The sequence below is a fragment of the Lithobates pipiens genome, unplaced genomic scaffold (assembly GCF_037356315.1).
Source record: "Lithobates pipiens isolate NorthernLeopardFrog02 unplaced genomic scaffold, aLitPip1_a1.2 Scaffold_22, whole genome shotgun sequence".
In the NCBI taxonomy this organism is placed as follows: Eukaryota; Metazoa; Chordata; class Amphibia; order Anura; family Ranidae; genus Lithobates; species Lithobates pipiens.
Genome location: NW_027507784.1, coordinates 88,344,528 through 88,370,753, shown reverse-complemented (window position 1 = coordinate 88,370,753; position 26,226 = coordinate 88,344,528). Strand labels below are relative to the sequence as shown.

Below are 26,226 nucleotides of genomic sequence, written 5' to 3'. Positions count from 1 at the left end.
CTTCGAAAAAGTCATGCCCTAGTAACAAAGTGAAACCAAATCAGAGTGGGGCACTGGATAGGTCTTTCTGGCTAAAATTAGCAGACATATTGTGGCGTCTATCTGGTATGACAGATATGGTTACATTTTTTCTAGAAGTATATAAGTGTGTATGTAAAGGTTCACTTTAAGGAGGAAGTAAACCCTGATGGGTGTTACTTCCTCTTTGATTCCCTGCAAAGGTAAAGCATAATGGACTACTATGCATCACATAGTAGTCCATTATGTGTCACTTACCTGACACAGGAGCCAGCGAAGTCACCGCTGTCCCCTGTAGTCGCCGCATCCATCTTCTTGGTGGGTCTAGCTGCTCCGCCGCTGTCATTCGGCGAAGCCGCGATGACGTCACTCACGCGCATGCGCACGGGAGACGCCACTCACGGCATATCGCTGTTGACCGCGGCGCGCTCAGTGCGGTGACAGTGGTGCCTGTCTTTTGGCAAATATCTCCTAAACCGTGTAGGTTCAGGAGATATTTCTTGGACCTACAGGTAAGCCTTAATCTAGGCTTACCTGCAGGTCAAAGTGTGTTGTAAGGGTTTACAACCACTTTAAAAGGTAACTGTACAATGAAAATAGCAAGACTGTGATAGGCAGCTAAAATGCAACCCAGCAGAACTGGTGCAGTGTTAATATCCTCCTTATATTGTCAGCAGAGACAGACAGAGCCATCGGAGAGGAGAAGGGGGCCAGGCCTGTGTCAGTCTAGCTAGTCAGGGCCACATTTACCATTAGGCAAAAAAGGCCTGTGCCTGAAGGCAACAGATACAAAGGTGACGTTTTTCCCTTAAGAGCCGGTTCACACAGGGGCAACACGACTTCCAGCGAGACTTCAGGAGGCAACTTGGACATGACTTGAGTATGAATCACAGCGCGACTTGAGGCAACTTACAAGGCAACTTGAAGTTGCCTCCAAGACAGGGGATTTTGCCAGTGGCCAATCAAATAATAATCAGCTCTGTGGGAGGGAGGGGTTTGCCTAGAAAACTATTTTTACTTCCTGGAAAGTTGCTTCAGTTAAGACAGGGGATCCGACTTGGAGGCAACTTCCATTGAAATCAATGGGTACAAGTCGCCTAGAAGTCGGATTGAAGTCGTACAGGAACCTTTTCTGAAGTCGGAGCGACTTCAGTAGAGTGCATTAAGACGGCTCCATTCACTTCCATTGATTTTCTCAACCGTACGTACATTTGATGGTGACCATTTGTGGACTTCAGTCTTCAAGTCATTCCACAGATTTTCAATGGGGTTTAAGTCTGGGCTCTGCCTATGCCATGCAAGGAAATTCACCTTTGTCTCTTTCAATGACTGTGTGCTAATTTTTGCGGTGTGCTTTGGGTCATTGTCATGTTGGAAGGTAAATCTTCTTCCCATTGACAACTTTCTGGCAGAGGGCAGCAGATTTTCCTCAAGAATTTGATGCTAATTTGCCCCATCCGTTTTCTTTCTATCCCAACAAGTGCTCCAGTCCCTGCTATAGAAGGAAAATTGGATGGGGCAAAATACCATCAAACTCTTGAGGAAAATCTGCTGCCCTCTGCCAGAAAGTTGTCAATGGGTAGATGGTTTAGCTTTCAACATGACAATGACCGAAAGCACACAGCAAAAATGACCACACAGTGATTGAAGGAGAAAAAGGTGAATGTCCCTGCAGAGCCCAGACTTAAACCCCATTGAAAACCTGTGGAATGATTTGAAGACTGAAGTCCACAAATGATCAATTTAACTGAACTTGAGAAGCTCTGCAAAGAAGTGTGGGCAAATACTGCAATGTCTAGAGGTGTAAAGTTAGTAAAGACATATCCCAACAGACTAAAGGCTGTCATTAAAGAAAAAAGTGGTCCAACAGAATACTGACATAAGGAGGTGATCCTTTCTCCAACTCAGTGATTCTGTCTTTGAATTATTATTATTTTTTTTTTTAAGTTGGTGCTTTGCTAAACAGATTTAGCCTCCATTACCTCCCCCAGTGCCTTACAATTGGCATATTCCTGTAAGGAGTGGCCTTACTAACCAGTAGCAAAGTAGAAAGGAAGAGTTCCTGAGCCATGAGAGTTGGTTTCTTTATATACTGTATATCAGAGCACAGTTGTCCCCCTTTCTGCAGTAAAGTCCACCCAACCTCCATTTTGTAAACTGACCAGCATCCCAGACCAGTGGGATATCCCATCAGACAAGGGGTGACACACAAGTAGTCATAGCAGGTGGAGCACAAAGGATTATGCCATTTATTCATATTGCTGTTACCCATTTTCTGGAGAACACTGGACTAAACCACTCTTCAGGGCATCTGGAGCACTCTTTAAGGAAGGAAATTTGCATGCTACTGGAAGTGCCTGTTGTTTAGTGTAAAGGCCAGTTGCATAAGCTAATGGTAACCACCGGTTTAGTTTAAGTTAAAGCCTAACCTCAACCAGAACATTTGTTTTAGTTTTGGATAGCTCAAAGAAGGGTTAGAACCTCTGATAGATTTTAAATGTGAATGTTTGGAAGAACAAGAGCTGAAGATCCTTCTTCAGAAGAAGGATCAATGTTACTCCTGAATCTTCTAAAACCCTTGCGGGTTTACCATTTCTTCATATCAATCTGCACCTTCAGTCCTGATGAGGGGGTACAGACCCTGAAACATGTTGGATTTTCTATCTTGGATTATGTGGGTGTGGTATTCCTGTTTCATTCAAATATCTGGATCTTGGTTAAGGCACTTTTGAAGGCCCATACGTGTCCAAGAAAGGCTTAACCTGAGCCACTGCCCTCTACAAGGTGGGATCCAGTGCCTCTCACGTTAAATGCTGTCTGTGTCTCCAGTGAGGAGATTTCTCTTTCTTTACCTGGACCGGTTGTAAGGGGATATCTCCGGAGTGGGGGCAAAGATAGAAATAAAATCTATAGAGAGGTTCTAAATTTGTCTGACACCCACGCAATATAAAGTTGAAAGGGATTATACTTTCTTCACACTCTATCCAAAACTAAAAAAAAAAAAATGTTGGGAGTTGGGTTTTAAGTGAGTAGGCAAATGCACCCAAAAGCATAAAGATCAAATCTAAACATACATTTTGTCTGTGAATCTTCTCATTTATTCAGGTCACTGTTTAGCTACTAGTAGTTAGCCACATCCAACTTGACTGTCATTCCAAATAGTTTCTTCAGTTCTAATGGTTGTTGGGAACATACCCAGCATTGTTAACCACATGGTAAAATCAACATTTGCCTTAACACATTTTTATGGGGTTTGGTTTAAAGCAAAACTTCACCCAAAAGGGGAAGTTCCACTGTTCCTCCTCATTCCTACCCTCTATCAAAAATGTATTTTTTTTGGGGGGGGGGGGGGGGTACCTGGTTTTGACAGGTACCCGCTCCCACCTCTGCTCTGACTACCTAGGCCAGGGGTCCCCAAACTTCCTAAAGAAAGAGCCAGTTTACTGTCCTTCAGACTTTAGGGGGGGCAGACTGTTCTCAGTGGGAGTAAGCAATGTCAACAATCTTTGGTATCAGGGGGAAACCAAGTTAGTGTCCATGGAAGAAATTATGCCCCATCATTGGCGTCACTGAAGGAAAAATGCGCCATTGTTGGTGTCATTGAAGGAATAATGGGCCATTGTTGGTGTCAGTGGCAAGTATTTTGCCTCATTTTTAATGTTAGGGGCACAAATAATGCCTCAAGGGTCGGATAAAGGCAAGCAAAGGGCCCCAGTTTGGAGACTATTGGCCTAGGCCATTGAAGCGGAAGTCTGTTTTCGACCCTCCTTTCCCTGCAGCCTCCTGGGACACATCACAGGTCCCAAGAGACTGCGGGACCATTCACAAGGCGCGGCGTGGCTCACGCATGCACAGTGGGCAGGTGGTTGTGAAGCAGCAAGTCACAGAGGGCTGCCCACAGTTATGATGCTGGCACCAGCATCCAAGAGCTGTGAAGAGACACAGTTGGCAGAGCATGGCGCTGGATCTCTGGACAGGTGAGTGGCTATTTTTTTTTTAAAGTCAGCAGCTACAGTTTTTGTAGCTGCTGACTTTTAATTTCGACACAGGGGACTGAAGAACCGTTTTAAGATGACGGAGATACTGGGGTTTGTTCCTGATACTCATTACAACTGAAGGAGCTGCTTCAATAAGCAGCAAAACATCTTCAACATTACAGAAAAGGTGAAGCTGAATGTCATTAACTACTACTAGCTACAACTACAATAAAGTACATCAGATTATCTTCTAATCTAGAGCTGCCCTGCTTGGTACTTTGTTTCATTCAATTTATCACTGTACTTGTGGCTGTGATTATTAGATGTTCATAGTCTATATGTAGGCACCTTGAGTATGGTGGTCCTCCTCACCTGATGTTGATGAAGCTGGAAGTGGACAGATGGACTCGCTGGGCCAGGATTTCCAACAGACGAACCCCATTTATCAGGCTCAGTGGCCTACGGAGAAAGGCAGAGGGGTAAGCCCAGGGCTGTGGCCCTTCCCAGGACAATGTGACCCACCCTCCCCACAGCAATCCTTAACCCTTGTCCACAAGAGTGCCTTATCCTGAGATGTGTAACTCGCATGTTGAGTTACTGAGCTGTCCCTATATACCATATATATTATTAGTGTGGTATTAGGGTGTCCACTGGGCTATTGTTATATTACAGGCTCTGCATGCGCACTGACTACCTACACTACAAGTATATGACCTAAAATATGTGAACACCCTTCAAAATTATTACGTTTGGGTGTTTCCAATGAGAATACTGTTAATGCTAAAACCCTATAAAGACATATTAGACAATTGTACTCATCCAACACTGTGGTAACACTTTGGGTGGGGTTTTTTTGTTGCAAAACTGTGCCCATTTGGACAAAGCCAGCTCCATAAAGATATGGTTTGATGAATTTTGTGTGAAGGACCATGACTGGCCTACACAAAGCTCTGACCTCAACCCTACTAACACCATTGGGATAAATGGGAAAGCCCATTGTGGACCAGGTCTTCTTATCTAATCTCAGTACCTGACCTCACAAAATGATCGTTGGTGGAATGGGCACAAATACCTGTCTTCCTAGAAAGGTGCAGGTGGTTATAGCTGCAAAGGTGGGCCAACTCTATATTATTGGAATGGAATGTACAAGCTCATATCGCTGTGATGGTCAGGTGTGTACAAATGTTTGGCCAAATAGTGTATATGCAGCTGGGAAGGGGGTGTTAAAGTGATAGTGTTAATGTGTAAAATTGTTTGCTTTGAAAAAAGTGTAGAACGTTGGATCTTATATTGCTGTGTCTTTGTTGATAAGGGCTCTTCTCACACTTCCTGGACAGGAAGTGATGGGAAAACTTTCCAGTGAGGACACAAGCAGTAATAAAAACCAACAGAGGTTCTAACTCTTTCCGTTTAACCAAAGAATCAAAACTCAGAACTCAGCTTTTATCACTGTAGTGCAGCCTTTTTCAACCAGGGTTCCTTGGATCCCAAAGGTTCCTCCAGAAGTTTCCAGGAGTTTCTTGTGCTGAGGTCAACTGACATCCATTAGATGGTGCTTGCATAGTTTCAGGGTTAACGCTACTTTCAAAGCCAGCAGCATGACACCAATTATATTTTAGCAGTCTTTAGTGAGGACATCAGGGTGGCCTTCTTCCTATTGACCACTATTGTAAGAAGGACTTATCCTACTGACCACCAATATAAGGGGGGGCCTTCTTCCTACTGACCACCACTGTAAGGGAAGCCTTCTTCCTACTGACCATCACTGTAAGGGGGCCTTCTTCCTACTGACCACCACTGTAAGGGTGGGCTTTTTCCTACTGACCACCACAGTAAGGGTGTTTTTTTTTCTACTGACCACAACTATAGAGGGACTTCTTCCTACTGACCACCACTGTAAAGAGGCCTTTTTCCTACTGACCACCACTGTGGGGGGGGGGGGGGGGGGTCTTCTTCCTACTGACCACCACTGTAAAGAGGCCTTTTTCCTACTGAGCACCACTGTAAAGAGGCCTTTTTCCTACTGACCACCACTGTAGGGGGCGTGTTCTTCCTACTGACCACCACTGTAAGGGAAACCTTCTGCCTACTGACTACCACTATAAGGGGGAGGGGCGTCTTCCTACTGACCATCACTGTAAGGGAAACCTTCTTCCTACGGAGTACCACTATAAGGGGGAGGGGGGGGCGTCTTCCTACTGACCATCACTGTAGGGAGGCCTTCTTCCTACTGACCACCACTGTAAGGGAAGACTTTATCCTACTGACCACTACTGTAAGAGGAGCCTTCTTCCTACTAACCACTACTGTAAAGGGAGCCTTCTTTCTACTGACCACAACTGTAAGGGGTGTCTTCTTCCTACTAACCACCACTGTAAAGGGAGACTTCTTCCTATTGACCACCACTGTAAGGAGGCCTTTTCCTACTGACCACTGCTGTAAGAGGGGCCTTCTTCCTACTGACCACCACCATTGTTAGGGGAACCTTCTTACTAATCACCACTATAGGGGGAGCCTTCTTCCTCCTGACCACCACTATAAGGGGGGCCTTATTTCTACTGACAACCACTGTAAAGGGGGCCTTCTTTCTGCTGACCACCACTGCAAGGGGAGCCTGTTTCCTACTAACCACCACTGTAAGGGGAGTCTTCTTCCTACTGACCACCAATGCATGGAGCATTTTTCACAGTCAATTCATTTTAGTAAAGGGTCCTCAAGACCTGAAAATTATTTTAGGGGCTCCTCTTTGGTATAAGGGTTGAGAAAGGCTGCTGTAGTGGAACCAAGCAAATAAAAACTGATCCATGTTTACTGCTGATTACTCCATAATACCAGACCTTTCACTTTTTACATTTATTATTGTTCATCTTAGTATTCTATGTTTTTATCAATTGTTAATATCCGAAAGATTATGATATATATACATTTGGGACTTGTACCCAAGTGTTTTGTTTTAATTTCAGTTTTAAGTCATGAATCACTGAATCGAGGAAGAAGGCTTTTCAAGGTTCTAATGCTACATTGTGTTCTCTGCGTAATTCAGAACACTCATTTGCAATGCTCTGGAATAATCGCATAAAATTGCTGTAATTACCCTGGTTTGATCATGTGACTTGTTTATGCTGTGCCTGTCATTTCTCAAGCAGAACAATGTGTATAGAAGAAACCTGCAGGGTTGAGATCAGAAGAGAGCTGGGCACTGGGCAGAAATCAGGCATCTCAACCCCCTGATATAAATCTGCGGATAATCCTAATTGTATTAGAAGAGTGGTCCACCAAAAGAGGGTATTTCAGTTACAGGGAGATTCCAACATGGTGTCAGTAACATAATAATTTCCAAGGGTAATAATAATAATTTCCAAGGGTAATTCATATTATAGCAGGAGAAAGATCAGGAAACGTTGGACTGGGGAGGGGGGGTGGGGGGCAAAAGACACCAACTAGCACTTTCATGGTAGGGACAGATTTCTGTGGGCTAAAGAAAGTGTACCTATCATAGTGTGCCATGGTGCTTTATTGATTGGTGGGCATAGTGTAGGGTGGGGGTTTATTGTGACACAATGGGGGTTATTTATGAAAGGCAAATCCACTTTGTAGTACAAGTGCAGTCGCTATAAATCTAAGGGATAGATCTGAAATGAGAGGAAGCTCTGCTGATTTTATCATCCGATCATGTGCAAGCTAAAATGCTGTTTTTTATTTACCTTGCATGCCCCCCTCGGATCTACAGCGACTGCACTTCCAAGTGCACTTGCAGGGCAAAGTGGATTTGGCTTTCGTAAATAACCCTCAACGCTTCACATCAAGTATCAGCTTTTTTGATCGCTGGTGAGCGTTCGGTTATGTATTGGTGCATTAACGTGCAAAACAGTAGCGGAACGCAATAGATGAAATTAGTGTGAAGGGGGCCTTAGAGCTCTTTCAGACAGGTGGTAATGCTTAATGCCCTTTGAAAGACAATCCACGCTCGATTATTTTTCAGAAGGTGGTAAAGCAGCAGCTGCAGGCATTCAGGAACAGCTTTTACATTGCAGAACTGCAATGCATCTGTGAGCCAACCATTTGGCCCTAATGATCTCAATGGGCAGCTTGAGAGGCGGTGCCACTATTCAAACTCTGTAGCCTGAGTTAAAATTGCTCCGGCTGTGAAGCAAAGCACAACGGCTATGGCATGTGTACAGCCAGTGGCAAAGCTAGACATTCTTTCACCCAGAGCAAAGACCCCCCCCCCCCCAAAAGGACGGTGTCAGTAGGCCAGTGGACGGTGTCTGTTTATTTTTTTTATTTTAGAATTTTTTTTACATTTCTTTTTACAATATTTTAGCAGCCCTGTAGCGGGTCTTTGGAGAAATATTTGAGGTCTAAACAGACCCCTGATGTCTCACTTTTGAGAAGAGGGGGCACACGGGGGGCCATGTGATCATTCAGCAGTTATTGATGGGTCTCACCTAGCTGATATTGAGCAGGAGCCACTGCCACCACCGCAGCATTTCAGCACCCAGCACCCCCTTCCCCCCATCTTTTCATCCCCCCTCAACTTGTGCAGCTTCCCCCCCTCATCTTATGCACCTCCTGAACCCCCACCTTGTCCTCCTCCCTCACACCTTGTGCACATTCCTCTCCCCCCACCTTGTGCAGCTTCCCCAGGCCCCTCCTTGTGCACCCCCTCCCCCCACCTTGTCCTCCTCTACCCCACTCCCCCAACCTTGAGCAGCTCCCCCTCACCTTTTGCAGCTTCCATATCCTTCCCCTCATCTTCTGCACCCCTTGGCAACCCCCCCCCCGACCTTGTCCTTCTCTCCCTCTCACCTTTTGCATTTTCCCCCTGACCCCACACCTTTTGAACCCTCTTTACCTTCTTCACCCCCCCATACCTTGTGCACCCCCCTTACCCCCCCATCTTGTGCACCCCCTTTCACCTTGTGCACCTCCACCACCCTTTTCAACTTCTTCACCTCCCCATGCCCCCCGCACCTTGTCCTTGTGAAGTTTACCCATGCCCCCCCCCCCTTTGTTCCCTCTCAACCCTCTCCTTGTGCCCTCCTCATTTGTGCAGCTTTCCCACCCTCCCCCTCATCTCGGGCACCCCTGATGTCCCCCCAACCTTGTCCCCCCCCCTCCACCTTGTGTAGCTTTTCCATGCCCCTTCTTGTGCACCCACCCCCACCTTGTCCTTCTCTACCCCACCCCTCCACCTTGAGCAGCTACCCCTTCCTCCCTCACCTTTTGCAGTTTCTCTTTCCTTCCCCTCATCTTCTGCGCCCCCTCGACTTGTCATTCTCTCCCCCCACCTTTTGCAGCTTCCCCCTGACCCCCCACCTTTTGCACCCTCCTTACCTTGTGCAACTTTCCTACCCATTCCCCCCATATCTTGTGCAAACCCCTTATTCCCCCATCATTTTGTGCACCCCCTTCACCTTGTGAACCTCCCCCACCTTTTCCAGCTTCTTTATTTCCACCCCATACTCCCTAGCTTCAACATGACCTCCAGAGTCTTAACTTTGTGGCTGTGGAATCAGCCCTCCTCGGGACATTGATCGCACATAGGGTCTTGCACTGCACACAGTAGTGGTGCTCCTGCTTGTGGCCATTACAGGTCGAGATTTTCCAGGGGCCCAGTCTCTGGCTCACCTGGCCCTGGGTGGGTGATACAAGGCAGTGCTTAGCCAGCAGTCCCTGGGGTGGATGACAGCAGGGGGTGGCAGAGCTCACAGTAGAAGATGTTGCTCTGCTAGTGCATGATGGTGGCTTCCTTCGGATCTTCTCGCACAGCTGGCACAGGAGGGCAGCCACCTTGCTCTGCTTATAGGGTTTCATGATGCCCTCTACGACCTGACGTAGCTTCATAGGTTCTTGGCAATGCTGCAGAGCCCCCACCCATCCAGGGGAAGGGAGGGGTGACACTGCGGGCAGGTCAGGCACTGGTGGCAGGGAGGGTGGGAGCAGGACCCCCGGAGGAGTGGTGGTGAGGTTGGTGCAGGGCAGGTATGCCCAGGAGAAGACCTGCATTTTGCTTAAGGTTTTCTGGCAGCGGCGCCCCTCTCAATGCACGGGCCCCCCACCCACCCCTCTAGTTTTGGCCCTGTGTATAGCCCTATCAGGCTACAATGTTAGACATCTGGTGGGTGGCTGGGGAGGCAGATAAGGCGGTGGCTCACCCACCTGTTGTTTTACTGCCCCTGGCCGCCAGTGTGAAAGAGCCCTTAGGCCGCGTACACACGGGCGGACTGTTCGCCCAACTTTGTCCGCTGAACAGTGTTTCAGCGGACAGTCCGCTCGTGTGTGGGCTTCAGCGGACAGTTTCAGCGGACAGTCTGACGAACAAAGTTTTTTGGAATTTCCGTAAGACAGTCCGCTGAAACTTGGTTTGAGCGGACAGTCCGCTCGTGTGTAGGCTTGTTAGTCAAACTAAGTTCCGCGCATGCTCAGAAAGGATTTACATGCCGAAGGTTGCATTGCAGTGTATAGGACGTAGTTTTTCTAGTCCCGTCGTACGTGCCCTTCACGTCATCGCGCACGCTTTCAGCGGACTGTTCGTTCATCGTGTGTGGTCAAGTCCGCTCATGCAAATTTTGAGCGGACTGTTTGTCGGATTGTTTGACAAACTAAGTTGGGCGAACAGTCCGCCCGTGTGTACGCGGCCTTAGAGCTGGTTTACAGGTGACTGACCTCTCTACCACTATCCCAAAACTGAAATATCAAAGGGGATTTGGGACAAACTAATGTGCTTGCTAATGCAACAGTTCACTAATTAGATATGTGGCATGTTTTTCTAAGGCTAGGTTCACGCTAAGAATTACACAGGAATGCGCACCATGCAATGCACATGTGGATTTAGTGCCATTCATTTTGAAAGGTCTCAAATTGCATCACATTGCATCAAAGTAGTGCATGCGATACTTTTGGAAACGCACTGCAACTGGATCGCATGATACTTTTGTACCATGCAATCCGATGCGGGAAACACAGTGTGTTGGCAACCTGCGTTTGGGGTGTTGTTAGCATTGCACTGACACCCGCTGTAGATTGCAAAGGCAGTGCATTTTGTATGTAGTGCAGGAGACAGATCCCACACCGCGTTCTAGTGTGAACTGAGGCTTAGTCAACAAAGTAATAATAACATAGGGAAGGGTTAAACCCCCTGCAATTTTATTTCCTGGTGCCTCCATGGCAGCATACCTGTGACAAGCTCCACCTCAGGACCAGTGAATATTATAAAAGAATAGGATTAGTGTACTCCCAGCATTCTCCTTTTTTTTCCCCTCATGGTCAGTGAATGGTGGTCGAACATCCTTTACCTCTGCAGGCGGCAGCTTCCAGCTGGGTTCAAGCCTCTCCCAGGTGCAGTCCCTATTCTTGGGCAGCTAAATGCGCTGATAAGATAGGGAGCCCCTTCTGTGGGTCTTTTGGGACAGCAGTTGTCTCTCAACTAAGACCCCTTTCACACTGGGGCGCTTTGCAGACGCTACAGCGCTAAAAATAGCGCCTGCAAAGCGCCGCTGCTGTGTCTCCAATGTGAAAGCCCCGAGGGCTCTCACACTGGAGCGGTGCGCTGGCAGGACGCTAAAAAAAGTCCTGCTAGCAGCATCTTTGGAGCGCAGAAGGAGCGCTGTGTACACCGCTCCTCCACCTCTCCTGCCCATTGAAATCAATGGGCAGCGCGGCTATACCACCGGCAAAGCGCTGCTGCAGCAGCGCTCTGTCAGTGGTTTTACCCTTTCTTGGCCACTAGTGAGGGGTAAAAGCGCCCTGCTAGCGGGCCAAATAGCGCTGCAAAATTGACGGTAAATCGCCTCTAAAAATAGCGACGCTTTACCGCCGACGCACCCACCGCCCCATTTGCTCAATCCTGCAGCAGAGAAAGCAGCTATATCTATTTTTCACTTATCCTTCCATTTCTCCCCCCCATCATCCCTTCTCTCTCGCTTTCCCTTCTTTGCGTTCCTCTCTCTCTTTTTTGCTTTCTTCCTCCCCAACACCTTCCCCTCCTTGTGATATTGTACCTTCTCATTCCTGGTTACCATAGTAGGCGGCGCGCACCTCGCCCCGGCTTTTCTGAGTCCCTCAGCATCTTCCTGCCCGCTTTGCACATGCACGGACGTCAGGAGCCGGCTTGGTGGGCCGGGCTGAGTCGGGCGGGCCGCATAGGTCCTAGTGCCACTAGCTGCGCATACGCAGTCTAGCCTGAGGTCATGGTGGCCATCTTGAATAGGGGCAAATGTAAAAAAAAAATTTGCCCTTGTTTGTCAAAATATTTTTTAGAGGGTTGTATCTTTCACAAAATGTCCCTCCCCTGTCCATTGTTTATTACTGAGGACTTTCAGCATGGCAGCCTGTTGTCATCTGAGGAGCACCTGGAGGGGACCCTGTTTTTTGCCAACGGTAAACATCATTTCTTTCTTTTTCTTTACTTAGGAATACCGTTTCCTTGCTCCGGCTGAAATACCAGTCGCTAACTCCTTTATCTTTCTCTAGCTGCTTTTTCTGTCTGTTGCCTAAAATAAGCAATACGCCACCCAAACAAGACTCTCTCCAACAGTTAAGGTACGGACCGTCGTCCAGGTGAGTAAAAAAAAGAGAGAGAGAGAGCACTTATGCTGGTACAATTATGTATTTCAGCCTTGTACGCCAGAAGAAGTCCAAGTGGACATCAAGGCGACAAACAAACCTATGAAGGCCCCAACCAGATCAGGATACCATGCAAGCGGCGACGGTTCATCCGTGAAAAGACATGGTTCTTCACATTAACCAATTCTCAAATCCCTAAGGCTACTTTGACACAGAGGCGCTTTGCAGGCGCTATAGTGCTAAAAATATCGCCTGCAAAGCGCCCTGAAAGAGCCACTCAATTCAATCCCAGGGCTTTCACACTGGAGCGGTGCGATTGCAGGATGATCAAAAAAGTCCTGGAACCTGCATCTTTGCATCGCTATAGGAGCGGTGTATTCACCGCTCCTAAAGAGCCCCTTCCCATTGAAAACAATGGGGCAGCGCTGCAAACCTGCTGGCAAAGCACCGATGCAGCGGTGCTTTGGGGCCGGTTTTAACCCTTTTTCAGCTGCTAGCAGGAGTTAAAACCACGCTGCTAAAGCGACGTCAAAGCAGCACTAAAAAATAGCGCCGCTTTGCCGCCGGCGCCTGCCCCAGTGTGAAAGTAGCCTAAATGCCGAGCATTCAGGGTCATCCCATTGCCAGCCAATTGGTCTGCAAAGCTGTTTTGGATTCTATGCAGCAGACAGAGTCAGAGGGTTAACAGGTAAGCTGTACTACTCAAAAGATGGGCAAGGGATACAAAGCGGAGCAAGCAACAGCAGTTCTATTGCAGGAATTAGTTCAATCTCCTCCAGAGAAGTTGGCTCTTCCTGGCCCATCCTGGAAATAATCCTCTCACCACGGAGAAAGTATCCCTCCTAGATATCTGAATGATGGGGGGATACCTCAGAAGAACTCGGACTTCAACTTTTTCCTAGTTCAGGCCTATGTCCATGCTGTAAAGCCAGCTATTGGCTGGGAGAAAAAAGACACTACATCTGAGTAGTCAAAATGTCAGATGCAGTCCCAAGTCGCATGACAGGTCGCACTAGTGGAAACCGAGCTGAAAAAGGAAACCTGCTTCTCTCCATTTCTAAAGAAGCAGGTTTCCACTGTGACTTGTCATGCGACTTAGGACTGCAAAGTCACATTGACAAGTCATACCCCATGATTTCCAATGAGTACCCTTTATCTGGCGATTTCAAGTCGCAGCGACTTCAGAGTAGTCCCTGCACTACTTTGGTCCCACTTTGATGTTACTTGAGGTCCATAGACCTCAAGAATACACAGGAATTGTTTCAAGTCGCATCAAAATTGTGCAACCTCAAAGTCGAAAAACTCTGATGGATGATATCAGAGACATTGTTGAAGAGGAAAGGAGGAAAAAAAGTTTTTGTCCTCTCAATTGCCTAGGAAAACTTTATCCACAGTCGGAACAAGATTCTGCAATGCCAGATGGTCCGCCGGAGATAGACGCAGCAGTGGTTCGTATAACAAAGAATTTAATCTCACCAATCGATAATTCAGCCTCAATTGAGAATCCTTTAGACAAATAAATAGACCCCAAACTTAAGACCCCTTTCACACCACACCGCCCATAGCGTCGGCGGTAAAACAGCGCCTTTTGGCCACTAGCGGGGCGCTTTTACCCCCGCTAGCGGCCGAAAAAGAGTTAAAACCGGCAGCAATACACCTCAATAGCGACGTTTTGCCGGCGGTATTACAGCTCTGCCCCATTGATTTCAATGGGGAGCAGCGGTGGAGGAGCGGTAAACACACCGCTCCTTCACCGCTCCAAAGAAGCTGCTAGCAGGACTTTTCCCTGACGTCCTGCCAGTGCAACGCTGTAGTGTGAAAGCCCTCAGGCTTTCACACTACAGACAATGGTGCAGCTTTTTTAGGGCGGATTGCAAGCGCTATTTCTAACGCTATAGCGCCTGCAAAACGCCCTGGTGTGAAAGGGGTCTAAAGGAGATTACCAAATGGCGGGTAAACTCCTGGAAGTCAGCAACTGCCTTATTTGTATCCAAAGCCCTGTGGGCATTGACCAAAAACATGGAAACAGTAATTCATCAAAATGTTCCTAGGGAAAAGATAGTCAAGGCTTTGGACAAATTATGGCTCTGGTAAGAAGGCGATGCATACAATTTGTTACTTCGTAAGATCAATGTCACTACTTGTGATAGCCATATGGGTATTGTGGTCAGAACTACGGGCATCTGACACTGTGTCAAAACAAAATGAGTATAAATACCCTTTTTTTTTTTTATGGTAAATCACTCTTTGCAGAAAGGTTACAGAAAGCCATTTCCCACGTCACAGGAGGAAAGTCAGACTTGATTCCCCAGAACTGCAGAATTCGATGTACCCGGGGATTCAGGATGCTTACTTGCACGCACCCATACTATAACTGTTACAGAATCATCTGAGATTTTTCGACCGACCAGGTCCATCTACAACTCCAGAGTCTCCCTTATCGGACCCTTCACTTCCCTCAGAGCCCTCAGGAGGGCTCGGACCACCATCCAAGCTTCTTTATGAGAACTGGGTCTCCATTCTTATCACTAACCAGATGATATCCTCCTTTTATCAAAAGATCCAGCTCAGCTAGTGGAACACAGGTGGATGTGGTGGCCTACACTATCAAGAAAAGGTTGGATGGTAAATCATCAAATGAGTCTTCTTTTCTCCGGTTTAGGTGCCTTATTCAACACCACAAAAGGGACGGTGTCCCCGCCGTCTTAGAAAGTGTTGGCGATCATTCAGAAAGTAAGGAGTGTGAGGACATGGTCCTACATAACAGATTCGAGCTAACTAAGCTTAATAGGGATTTTTGTCTTTTTGTATCCAGATGGTCCCATGGACACATGGATACCTCAGTCACATTTTAGATAGAATTCCTGAAGCAATGGAGCAAACCATCTATCCCAGTCCATATATCAAACAAGTTTGACGCACACAGGGGTCTGTACTAGTGGACAAAGAGGGAGATGCTTGTAAAGCCACGCCCATTAAGGCATGTCTTTGGGACCACAGTTACCACGGACGCCAATGCAATAGGCTAAGAGGCACATTGCAACCTGATGTTGGTTAAAGAGAGATGGGCGTTCAATGCGGCAGACATCATTGCAAATATCTTGGAAATCCAGGCGGCTTATCTCACATCGACAGCATTTGCTCTTTCAGATCAAGGACAAATCAGTTCTGATTTGCATAGACAACAGAGCTGCAATATCATACGTACATCACCAAGGCGGAATCAGCAACAGTTCTTTACTAAGAGAAGTGGAACCCATTTTCATTTGGGCAGAGAGGAATTGGAAGGACCTAAGAGTAGTCTTTCTTCCAGCCCACTTGAAAACAGCCGCTGATCACCTATCCCAAGGATTCCTGGATCCCAAAACATGGTCCCTACATCTCTGTGATATTGACCACGGTGAAGGCAGAGATCCTCTGGGCTGGACGGCTTAAGTTGGCAGAACTGACAAGCAAGATATCATCAACAGCTGAGTAACTGTGAGGAGAGAGGAGCTGGCAATTAGCGAACAGCTGAGTGGCCAGCTCAGAGAAGGAAGGGCTGAGCCCAGCCATGACATCTTAATGTCTAGTCATGTCTGTGAATATCAGAGCTTTACAATACCTCATGGGACATGTGGTTCTGTGGAACCTGGGGAGCCATAGTTTGCAGATCCCTGCTCTAGTACAATTGTCTCATGGATAATCAAGTTGGTTAAGAAGGTGTACAGGGATAGGGGACTGGAACCCCCTCTTCAGTTGGTCTGTATGCCACCCCGGTTGTTTTCTGCTTCTAATGACCTGTACACACGGTCGGACGTTCCAACGACAAAATCCGTCGGATTTTTTCAAATGGATTTTGGCCCAAACTTGTCTTGCATACACACGGTCGCACAAAGTTGTTGGAAAATCCGATCTTTCAGATCGAGGTGATGTAAAACAAGTACGTCAGGACTATAAACGGGCCAGTAACCAATAGCTTTCGTCTCGTAATTTATTCTGAGCATGAGTGGCCGTCGGAATTGTCTACACATGATCGGAATTTAAACGATCGGATTTTGTTGTGGGAAAATTTGAGATCCAGCTCTCAAACTTTGTGTGTTGGAAATTCCGACTGAAAAAGTCCGATGGAGCCCACACATGATCGGAATTTCCGACAACACAATCCGATCGCACATTTTCCGCCGGAAAGTCCGACCATGTGTACAGGGCATTAGACAGCCAGGGCAGATGTATCCATCAAAATGATCTAAAGGGTAGCATTATGGTCATCCTAACAAGTATGAAACCATTTTCTGTTTTCCTGGTGCATCCATGGAAGCATACCTCTGACAAATAACTAGCTGAAATGGGTGGGATGATGCATAGTAAAAGATTTATTTGAAAAATAATTTAAAATAGGCAAATGCTGGCCTGATAACCCATCTGCCAGTTTCTACAGATGAGAAAGCTGCCGGGTCTACTCTGCAACTTCACGTAAACGCATGTTGGGATGACCATAATGCTACCCTTTAGATTGTTTTGATGGATACGTCTGCTCTGGCCATCTACATCTTATACAAAAAAAAAATAATAATAATAATACATAAAATAAATAAATAAGATTTCTATGGGAATACAAACGTGCAAATATGCCTAATCTCAGCTACAAAAAAAAAGCTCCAGCTTTTTTAAGCTTCAGGCGTTTGGCTTTTATGAAACATCTCCACAGAGAATAATTGGTTTTTTTTTTCTTCAAGCTACAAAACGCTGAGGTGTGAATGGGACCTGAATAGAGAGGGTGAATCTCCCCAGTAGGAAAATAAACAGCGATCAACACCTGGCAGGGCTTCTAAAAAACAAAGTTTTGACTGTAGCTAAACTTTAACGCTTTCGCTGTCCCCAGCTCATGGTATACTTCGGCATCTGACAAACTGACTGTTGGCTGTAAGATGGAGGTGATCCAATGGCTGTAAAGCTAGAGGATCACTTCCACCTGTCCTAGGAAAACCGCTGCCACCCCCCCCCCCCCCCCCATGTTTCCTAGGCTCCCATCGGCAGACCTGGGACTGGTATTGTGGGTGCAGCCAGGTAGAGGGGAGGGAGATCGGCATACAGCCCCTTACTACAAAGAACCCTGGAGCAACATGTAAAACGTCACTTCTGGGTTCTGGTGTTACTTTCTCTTATGCCGCGTACACACGACCGGACTTTTCGAGGGACTAGGTCCGACGGTCTTTACGATGCACTTTCGGCGGAGTTCCGACGGACTTTCCGAATGAACGGACTTGGCCACACACAATCACACCAAAGTCCGACAGATTCGAACGTGATGACGTACGACTGGACTAGAATAAGGAAGTTCATAGCCAGTAGCCAATAGCTGCCCCAGCGTAGTTTTTTGTCCGTCGGACTAGCATACACACAAATGGATTTCTCGGTCCGGCGGAGTTCTGGTGGAAAAATGTAAAACATGTTCTATTTCTAAAGTCCGCCGGATTTTTGGCAAGCAAAGGTCCGATGGAGCCCACACAAGATCGAATTTTGCTGTCAAAAGGTCCGGTCATGTGTACGCAGCATTACAGGTCTGGCTGGGGAAGAAGCTAATGCAGCATGATCTGAATTAGATTCACTGGGTGGCCCTAATATCTCATTAAACGGAAATTGGCACCCACAAAATCACATGGGGTACTTTTTTGTCTGCTGTATGATTAAAAATAATGCTTTAAAAAAAAAAAAAAAAGTTATTGGCTGTCAGAGGAATTTGAGTAGGTGGCTATACAGCCGTCTAATCGCTTCCAAGCACTTCTGGTACATCTGTCCCCCCCGCTATGTTTGCCTGGCTCCATGTTCCCATTGGTGGACCTGAGACTGGCATAGAGGGGAGGGGAGAGAGACCAGCGAATGTCCATTTACTGATCTCCCCTTTCTACAGAAAACCTTTAGGTGACGTGTAAAACCTCACATGCGGGTCCAGCTGTCACTTTCCATGCCATTAGCTTCAATGGAGGGCAGGTGAATAAAGAGAATCTGTCACAAAAAAATATCACAAAAGGAACTGTTTTTTTTTGTTTTGTTTTTAAGCATTTTTTTTTGTAGTCAAGGCACCCTTTAGAATTGAGTACAACCACGGGGCACACCAGTCTGAGGGCTCCTTCACACAAAGAGGGGAGTCCAAGCCCGAACGCTTTTTTTGGTGTGCTGTTTTTTTTATTAGGCTGCTCTATGCTCATGAAACCCTGTAAACAAGTTAACCGAATGATTTCTAAATTCAGCCCTGCCAAAAGACACGGTACTTCTGTACCATTCATTTAAGTGGGCGCAAACAAAATATAATTGGATACGTGGGGGTGCCATTAAGAATTAATGGCACCCTTGCGCAACAGCAACGCATTTTTGTGTGGTGTGGGAAAATGCGCAATTTCACATGTTTTACTGCAGTGAACCTGATGTGAAAAAAGCCCTAAAATGTAGTTTGTAAGGCAGAGCTAAGTCAGTAGGTTGTAAATACCCCCCTGCCCCGCCCTCCTAGCACACATATCTCCTACAAGCCACAACCCCTTTCTAAATCCCCCCTTAGAACACAACCCTACAGCAAAATGACACAAAGCTCCTTATAATCCGACCATGAAAAAGCCACTGTGGTAAGTTCCGTGTACAGAGAGGAGGGAGAGCACATCCCGTTCCTCCTCCTGGCTCTCTCCCCCTCTAGGCTGTTGTCTGTATTTTGCCAGCAAAAGTGAAAGCTGTGTAAGCTGCCCGACCTTCCCCTAGCAAGCAATGACGTCATCGGTTGGTAGGACGCGGGCGGGCGGCTTACACATCTTTCGCCGGCAAAATATAGATAACAGCCTAGAGGGGGAGAGAGCCCGGAGGAGGAACGGGATGTGCTCTCCCTCCTTTCTGTACACAGAACATTACACAGTAACCCCTTCATGGTTGGATTGAAGAGGGCTTTGTGTAATTTTGCTGCAGCACACCAGGGTGCCGCGGCATTCTGGTTGGAAAAACCCTGACTTTTTGTTCCTTATGTGATAAAAAAATAAATTTTGTTGCAAAAATGTATTAAAAATTAAAGTTACACCCAAGCACTCAAACTACCCCCCCCCCCCCAAAAAACATTCTGAGCCCCACCCAACCCCTTCCATACACGCACATGCAAATGTAAACACACGCGTCATGGGTGCCTATGCATGAAAATGTCAATTGCTCCACACATTTCATTTCGCCGTCCATGCTAGGGTGAGAGTAATAATTATAGGTCCATTATTTAAGGTTAACGTGGTTGTAAAAGCAGAAGGTTTTTTTAATCTTACTGCATTCATGCTGTAAGATAAAAAGCCTTCTGTGTGCAGCAGCCCCCCTAATACTTACCTGAGGCCCATCTTCATCTAGCGATGTCCACGAGTGCCCTATCCGTGACTCTCCCTCCTGATTGGATGGGACACAGCAGCGGCGCCATTGATTGACAGCAGCGGGAGACAAAGTCAGCCAATCAGGAGAGGGGCGGGGCTGAAGCAGCTCGGCTTGAGTGCCCCCCTATAGCAAGCTGCTTGCTGTGGGGGCACTCGACAGGAGGGAGGGGCCAAGAGAGCTGAAGATGGACCAGAGAAAAGAAGGATCTGGGCTGCTCTGTGCAAAACCAACTGCACAGAGGAGGTAAGTATAACATGTTTGATATTCTTAGATCCCTTTCACACCGAGCCACCTAGGGCGTCAGCAGTAAAGTGGCGCTATTTTTAGCGCCGCTTTACCGTCATTTTAGCGGCGCTATTCGGCCTCTAGCAGGCCAGTTTTAACCCCCCGCTAGCGGCCGAAAAGGGCTTAAATCCGTCCGCAAAATGCTGCTGGCGGTATCTCATCGCTGCCCCATTGATTTCAATGGGGAGCAGCGGCGGAGGATCGGCGAGTTCACCGCCCCTTCATCGCTCCAAAGAAGCTGCTGGCAGGACTTTTTCTGACGCCCTGCCAGCACTTCGGACTTTCACATTGGAGTGAATAGAGCTGCCTTTTTCAGTCGTAGCGCCTGAAAAACGCCCGCAGTGTGAAAGGGGTATTAGAAAAGGAAACAAGACTTTACAATCACCTTAACTCTAAACTGATGACCTATAGGGGGCTTTTAAAGTGTCGCCTATGGAAAATTTAGGGTACCAAAGTTTGTCGCCGTTTCACGGGTGCACACGATTTTAAGGCTTGACATGTTGGGTATCTATTTTACTTGGTGCAATCTCATCTTTTATATTTTATCACAAAAATGTGTAATAATTTGTATTTGTGTGCCCTAAAATTAACTTGTGTATTTCTTATTGAAATGTTGTGCTTGATAAAGTGTTGCACTAATATCGCGTGACATAATAATCTGGAACTACCACTAGGTTATTATTTTTTTGGGGGGGTTTTAAGTAATCTTTAGACCTAAAATAATTTTTTAAATAGGTGTGCAAAAAAACGGCTCTGGCAGTGTAAAAGGTTAAATGTGATTCAGAACGTGCTGTGGATGCAGATGGCAATGGCAGTATGTATGTAAAAATATTTTTGCAGCGCCTTATTCTGGTCTACAGCTCTATCCTGCCTTACACATGCTTCCCTTTTAGGCTGGATTCACACCTATGCATTTTTAGTGATTTTTGCATTTTGCAGATTTGCTCTAAAGAACATGTTCCATAGGAAACCATGTTGAAATGGACTGCAGTGCAAATCTGCAAAATGCAAAAAGCACTAAGGCTCGATTCACACTAGCGCGTTTTTTGTGCTTTTTGCATTTTGCACATTCGCACTACAGTCCATTTAACATGGTTTCCTATGGAACATGTTCTGTAGTGCAAATCTACAAAATGCAAAAAGCACTAAAAATGCATAGGTGTGAATCCAGCCTTAAAGTGGTATTAAACCCAAAACAAAAATTGTAATACAATGTGGAAAATAATTATTTGATCCCCTGCAGATTTTGTAAGTTTGCCCACTTACAAAGAAATAAAGGGTCTATTGTTTTTATCATATGTGTATTTTAAATGATAGAGACAGAATATCAACCAGAAATCCAGAAAAAAAAACACTTGATACAAATGTTATAAATTTAGTTGCAGTTCAGTGAGTAAAATAAATATTTGATCCCCCACCAACCAACAATAATTCTAGCTCTCACAGTCTACAATATGTGCTTATGTGGTACACAGATTAGTCCTGTCAATTTAAGAAGGTGCTCCTAATGACAACCCGTTATGTGTATAAAAGATTCTGTGGACAGGTGTCTTTCTTCCATTCAAACCTCACCATCACGGGCAGAACCAAAGAGCTGTCAAAGGACGTCAGAGACAAGATTGTAGACCTGTACAAGACTGGAATGGGCTACAAGACCATCAGCAAGAAGCTTGGTGAGAAGGAGACAACCGTTGGAGCGATTATTCGCAAATGGAAGAAATACAAAATAGCCATCAATCGCCCTCGGTCTGGAGCTCCATGCAAGACTTCGCCTCATGGGGTAAAGATGATCATAAGAAAAGTGAGGGATCAGCCCAGAACTACACGGGAGGAGCTTGTGAATGACCTCAAGACAGTTGGGACCACAGTCACCAAACAAACCATTGGTAACACAATACACCAACATGGATTGACATCCTACAACGCCCGCAAGATCGCCTCCTCAGGAAGGCTCATATACAGGTCCGCCTGAAGTTTGCCAATGGACAACTAAATGATTCAGAGAAGGACTGGGAGAAAGTGCTGTTGTCAGATGAGACCAACATTTAGCTCTTTGGCATTAACTCGACTCGCCATGTTTGGAGGAAGAAAACTGCTGACTATGACCCTAAGAACACCATCCCTACAGCCAAGCGTGGAGGTGGAAACATTATGCTTTTGGGGCTGTTTCTCTGCTAAAGGTACAGGTCAACTTTGCCGCATTGAGGGGCCAATGGTCGGGGCCATGTATTGTAAAATCTTGGATGAGAACCTTCTTCCTTCACCCAAAACATGGAAGATGAGTCGTGGATGGGTCTTCCAGCATGACAATGACCCAAAAACATGCCGCCAAGGCAACAAAGGAGTGGCTCAAAAAGAAGCACATTAAGGTCATGGAGTCGCCTAGCCAGTCTCCAGACCACAATACTATAGAAAATGTATGGATGGAGCTGAAAGTTCAAGTTGCCAAGAGACAGCCAAGAAACCTTAAGGATTTAGAGAAGATTTGTAAAGAAGAGTGGACCAAAATCCCTCCTGAGATGTGTGCAAACCTGGTCACCAACTACAAGAAACGTCTGACCTCTGTACTTGCCAACAAGGGTTTCTCCACCAAGTACTAAGTCATGTTTTGATTGTGGCTCAAATACTTATTTTACTCACTGAACCGCAACTCAATTTATATCATTTGCATTGTGTGTTTTTTTCTGGATTTTTGGTTTATTTTCTGTCTTCATCATTACAAATACACCTATGATAAAAATTATAGACCCTTTATTTCTTTGTGAGTGGGCAAATTTACAAAATCTGTATATAACTCCCCCCCCCCCCCCCACTGTATATTGCAGCTTACCATTCAATAGACGTGGGGGCTGCATTAGTTTTCTTTTTAAGGCTTATTTCCCTGTTTTCACCTGGTGATCTGGCCAGTAACACACCTCCTGTATTAGAGTGCTTCCACTCTGTATGAAGGAGCACAAGGGGCACAGTAGACAGCAGCATTATCAGTCTGGGCAGAGGGGAGTGTCAAATATACTTGAAGCTTTAAATACACTAACAAATAGAAGCCAAACTCCAGCTAACACTTTATAAGCAGTTACAGCAAACAGGTTTTTTTTTTTTGGGGGGATAAAAGTTTTACAAAAATAAAACTGATCACCCCTGCCAGTGTTGAATAGTTTGTCTCATCCCTGTAACTGATACATCTGCAGGACAGCTTGTTCTTTTGAAAAACAGATTTACTGGCTGGATCACCAGGTGAAAATAAGGAAAAGAGAAAACGAATGCAGCCATCACATCAAAGAATTTGTAAGCTTCAATAAAATAAATGTTTGCTTTTGGGTATTATACCACTCTAATCTTTACAACGAAGGCAAGCCAGCGGTCTCCCACCTGCCAGATGTGGTCAGAGACTCTGCAGTAATCCCTTCCTCTGATCACAGCCCTGCCAGTTTGTGTTAGTAATAAAGGAACTCACTTTTGGTCGGTCAGGATGTATCCATAGTCCTCTGTAGCTTTGTGTGGGCTCTGCCCAGGGTCCAATCTCATCTCTGAGATTTCTGGGTAACTTTTTTTCTCTGGGACCTTTTTTTCCCCATCTTCAGCTGCCATTGGGTTCCCAGGCTGCTCCACCATAGTCTGGGAATCAGGTACCAGGTGGGTGGTGATGGTGGCAGTTGTTGCACTTATGCGTCCATCGGGCACTCGCTGGTCAGTATTCAGCGCCAGGGGGGCTGGAGAGATCTCTCTTGGGGATATTTCTGGAGCCAAGAACTGCGGTTCATCCTGGGCCAAGTGCTGCATCTCCCCTTCGGAAACCTATGATAAAGGATTCAAACTGAAGTTTAATCTCCTCATTTCAACTTCTCTGGTTTCTCCTTTTCCCTTCATCAACATGCTAATGAAATTATTAAACAAAACCTGTTTTTATAACACGTCTTATTTTGGACCCAGTGACATCATCATTGGGTCTCTGCTGTGCTTCTCTATGCAATGCAGGGTGCTGTTAATGGCTTCCTGAAAACAGGAAGCTGTGGTCATGCCCACTTGTGATGCTGAGCCTCCATGGTTGAAAGAACTGATATTCAATGAATGAAAGGGACGGACCAGGCTGTGGAGGAAAGGGCTAGATCAGGGGTGTCAAACTCAATTTCATACCGGGCCACATCAGCAGTATTGTTACCCTTGAAGGGCCGGATGTATCTGGGATGCGTTATGTACAGAGTGCAGAGTTCAGGATTACGCTACATACAGAATGCAGAGTTCAGGAGTGCGTTGTATACAGAATACAGTGTTCAGGGGTGTAAGATGTACAGAATGCAGTGTTCAGGAGTGTGTTATGTGCAGAATGTAGGGTTTAGGGATGTACTACAGAATTTCACAAAAAAAGGGTTGCACTACATACAGAGTTCATGGGTGTGCTGTGTATAGAGGGCAGAGTTCATGGGTGCGCAATGTACAGAATGCAGTGTTCAGGGGTGCACTATGTACAGAATGCAGTGTTCAGGGGTGGGCTATGTACAGAATGCAGAGTTCATGGGTGGGCTATGTACAGAATGCAGTGTTCAGGGGTGGGCTACGGACAGAATGCAGTGTTCAGGGGTGGGCTATGTACAGAATGTAGTGTTCAGGGGTGGGCTATATACAGAATGTAGTGTTCAGGGGTGGGCTATATACAGAATGCAGTGTACAGGGGTGGGCTATGTACAGAATGCAGAGTTCATGGGTGCGCTATGTACAGAATGCAGAGTTCATGGGTGCGCTATGTACAGAATGCAGTGTTCATGGGAGCACTATGTACAGAATGCAGTGTTCAGGGTAGCGCTATGTACAGAATGCAGTGTACAGGGATGGACTACGTACAGAATGCAGTGTTCAGGGCTGAGCTATGTACAGAATGCAGAGTTCATGTGTGAGCTATGTACAGAATGCAGTGTTCAGGGGAGCGCTATGTACAGAATGCAGTGTTCAGGAGAGCGCTATGTAAAGAATGCAGTGTTCAAGGGTGGGCTATGTACAGAATGCAGATTTCAGGGGTGGGCTATGTACAGAATGCCGAGTTCATGGGAGCGCTATGTACAGAATTCAGTGTTCAGGGGAGCGCTATGTACAGAATGCAGTGTTCAGGGGAGTGCTATGTACAGAATGCAGTGTTCAGGGGAGCGCTATGTACAGAATGCAGTGTTCAGGGGTGGGCTACGTACAAAATGCAGTGTTCAGGGGTGCGCAATGTACAGAATGCAGTGTTCATGGGTGCTCTATGTACAGAATGCAGTGTTCAGGGTTGGGCTATGTAAAGAATGCAGTGTTCAGGGGTGGGCTGAGTACAGAATGCAGGTTTTAGGGGTGCACTACATACAGAATGCACTGTTCAGGGGTGGGCTATGTATACAATGTAGGTTTTAGGGGTGCACTACGTACAGAGTTCAAGGGTGTGCTGTGTACAAAGTGTAGGCTGTGCAATCCCAACCACCCCCCCCCCCCAAAAAAAAAAGCTTCTTTGTATCTCTCTCTTACCTCCTATACTGGACATACTGTAGCTGGGAAATGGGGTAAATGTGCACTTATATTATACTGTCCCTCATCACTATGTTCTCCAATGGGAACACAAACGGTGGCATAAACGAGGCCACATTGTGGTACTTTTTTTTCTGATTGTTGTATTTCAGAAAAATACAGCATTATGGCCACTGGATGGAGCTGATTATCACATAAAATCATTGTATTAAAAGAATATGTAAACCCAGCATTTCCTATTCCTGATATGTGGCTGCTATACCATGTACTTGTATGAGGAAGTCTCCTTTTTTCTTTGTATTGCTTCCTTTATGTAAAAATCCCTGGTGTTCCTGCCAGTCCCTCCGCATCCCTATTAAAAACTGACCAGTGGCCAGTTCTTTAGCTGTGCTGGGAACTTAGCCTGCCCTCCTCCGATGATCAGACCTCTGCCGACGTGCCCCCCCCCCCCCCCCCCCGCACAGCCATTCACTGGAAAGACCAGTGTACTGCTGTTTCTCCCCCCTTAGCT

General features: G+C 46.3%; 1 protein-coding gene across 2 annotated transcripts in view; it reads right to left on the bottom strand.

The window, feature by feature from the left end:
- Positions 1 to 26,226, bottom strand: part of PTPRN (protein tyrosine phosphatase receptor type N) — a 169,968-nt gene that overhangs the window by 84,216 nt on the left and 59,526 nt on the right. The window contains exons 9-10 of one of the 2 annotated variants that reach the window (XM_077447849.1): positions 23,677 to 24,017; positions 4,368 to 4,454 (exon numbers count right to left, since the gene is read on the bottom strand). In XM_077447849.1, coding sequence (XP_077303975.1) covers positions 4,368 to 4,454; positions 23,677 to 24,017 — 428 coding nt within the window. The remainder of the gene's footprint in view (positions 1 to 4,367; positions 4,455 to 23,676; positions 24,018 to 26,226) is intronic. The other variant, XM_077447850.1, reaches the window with a different exon arrangement.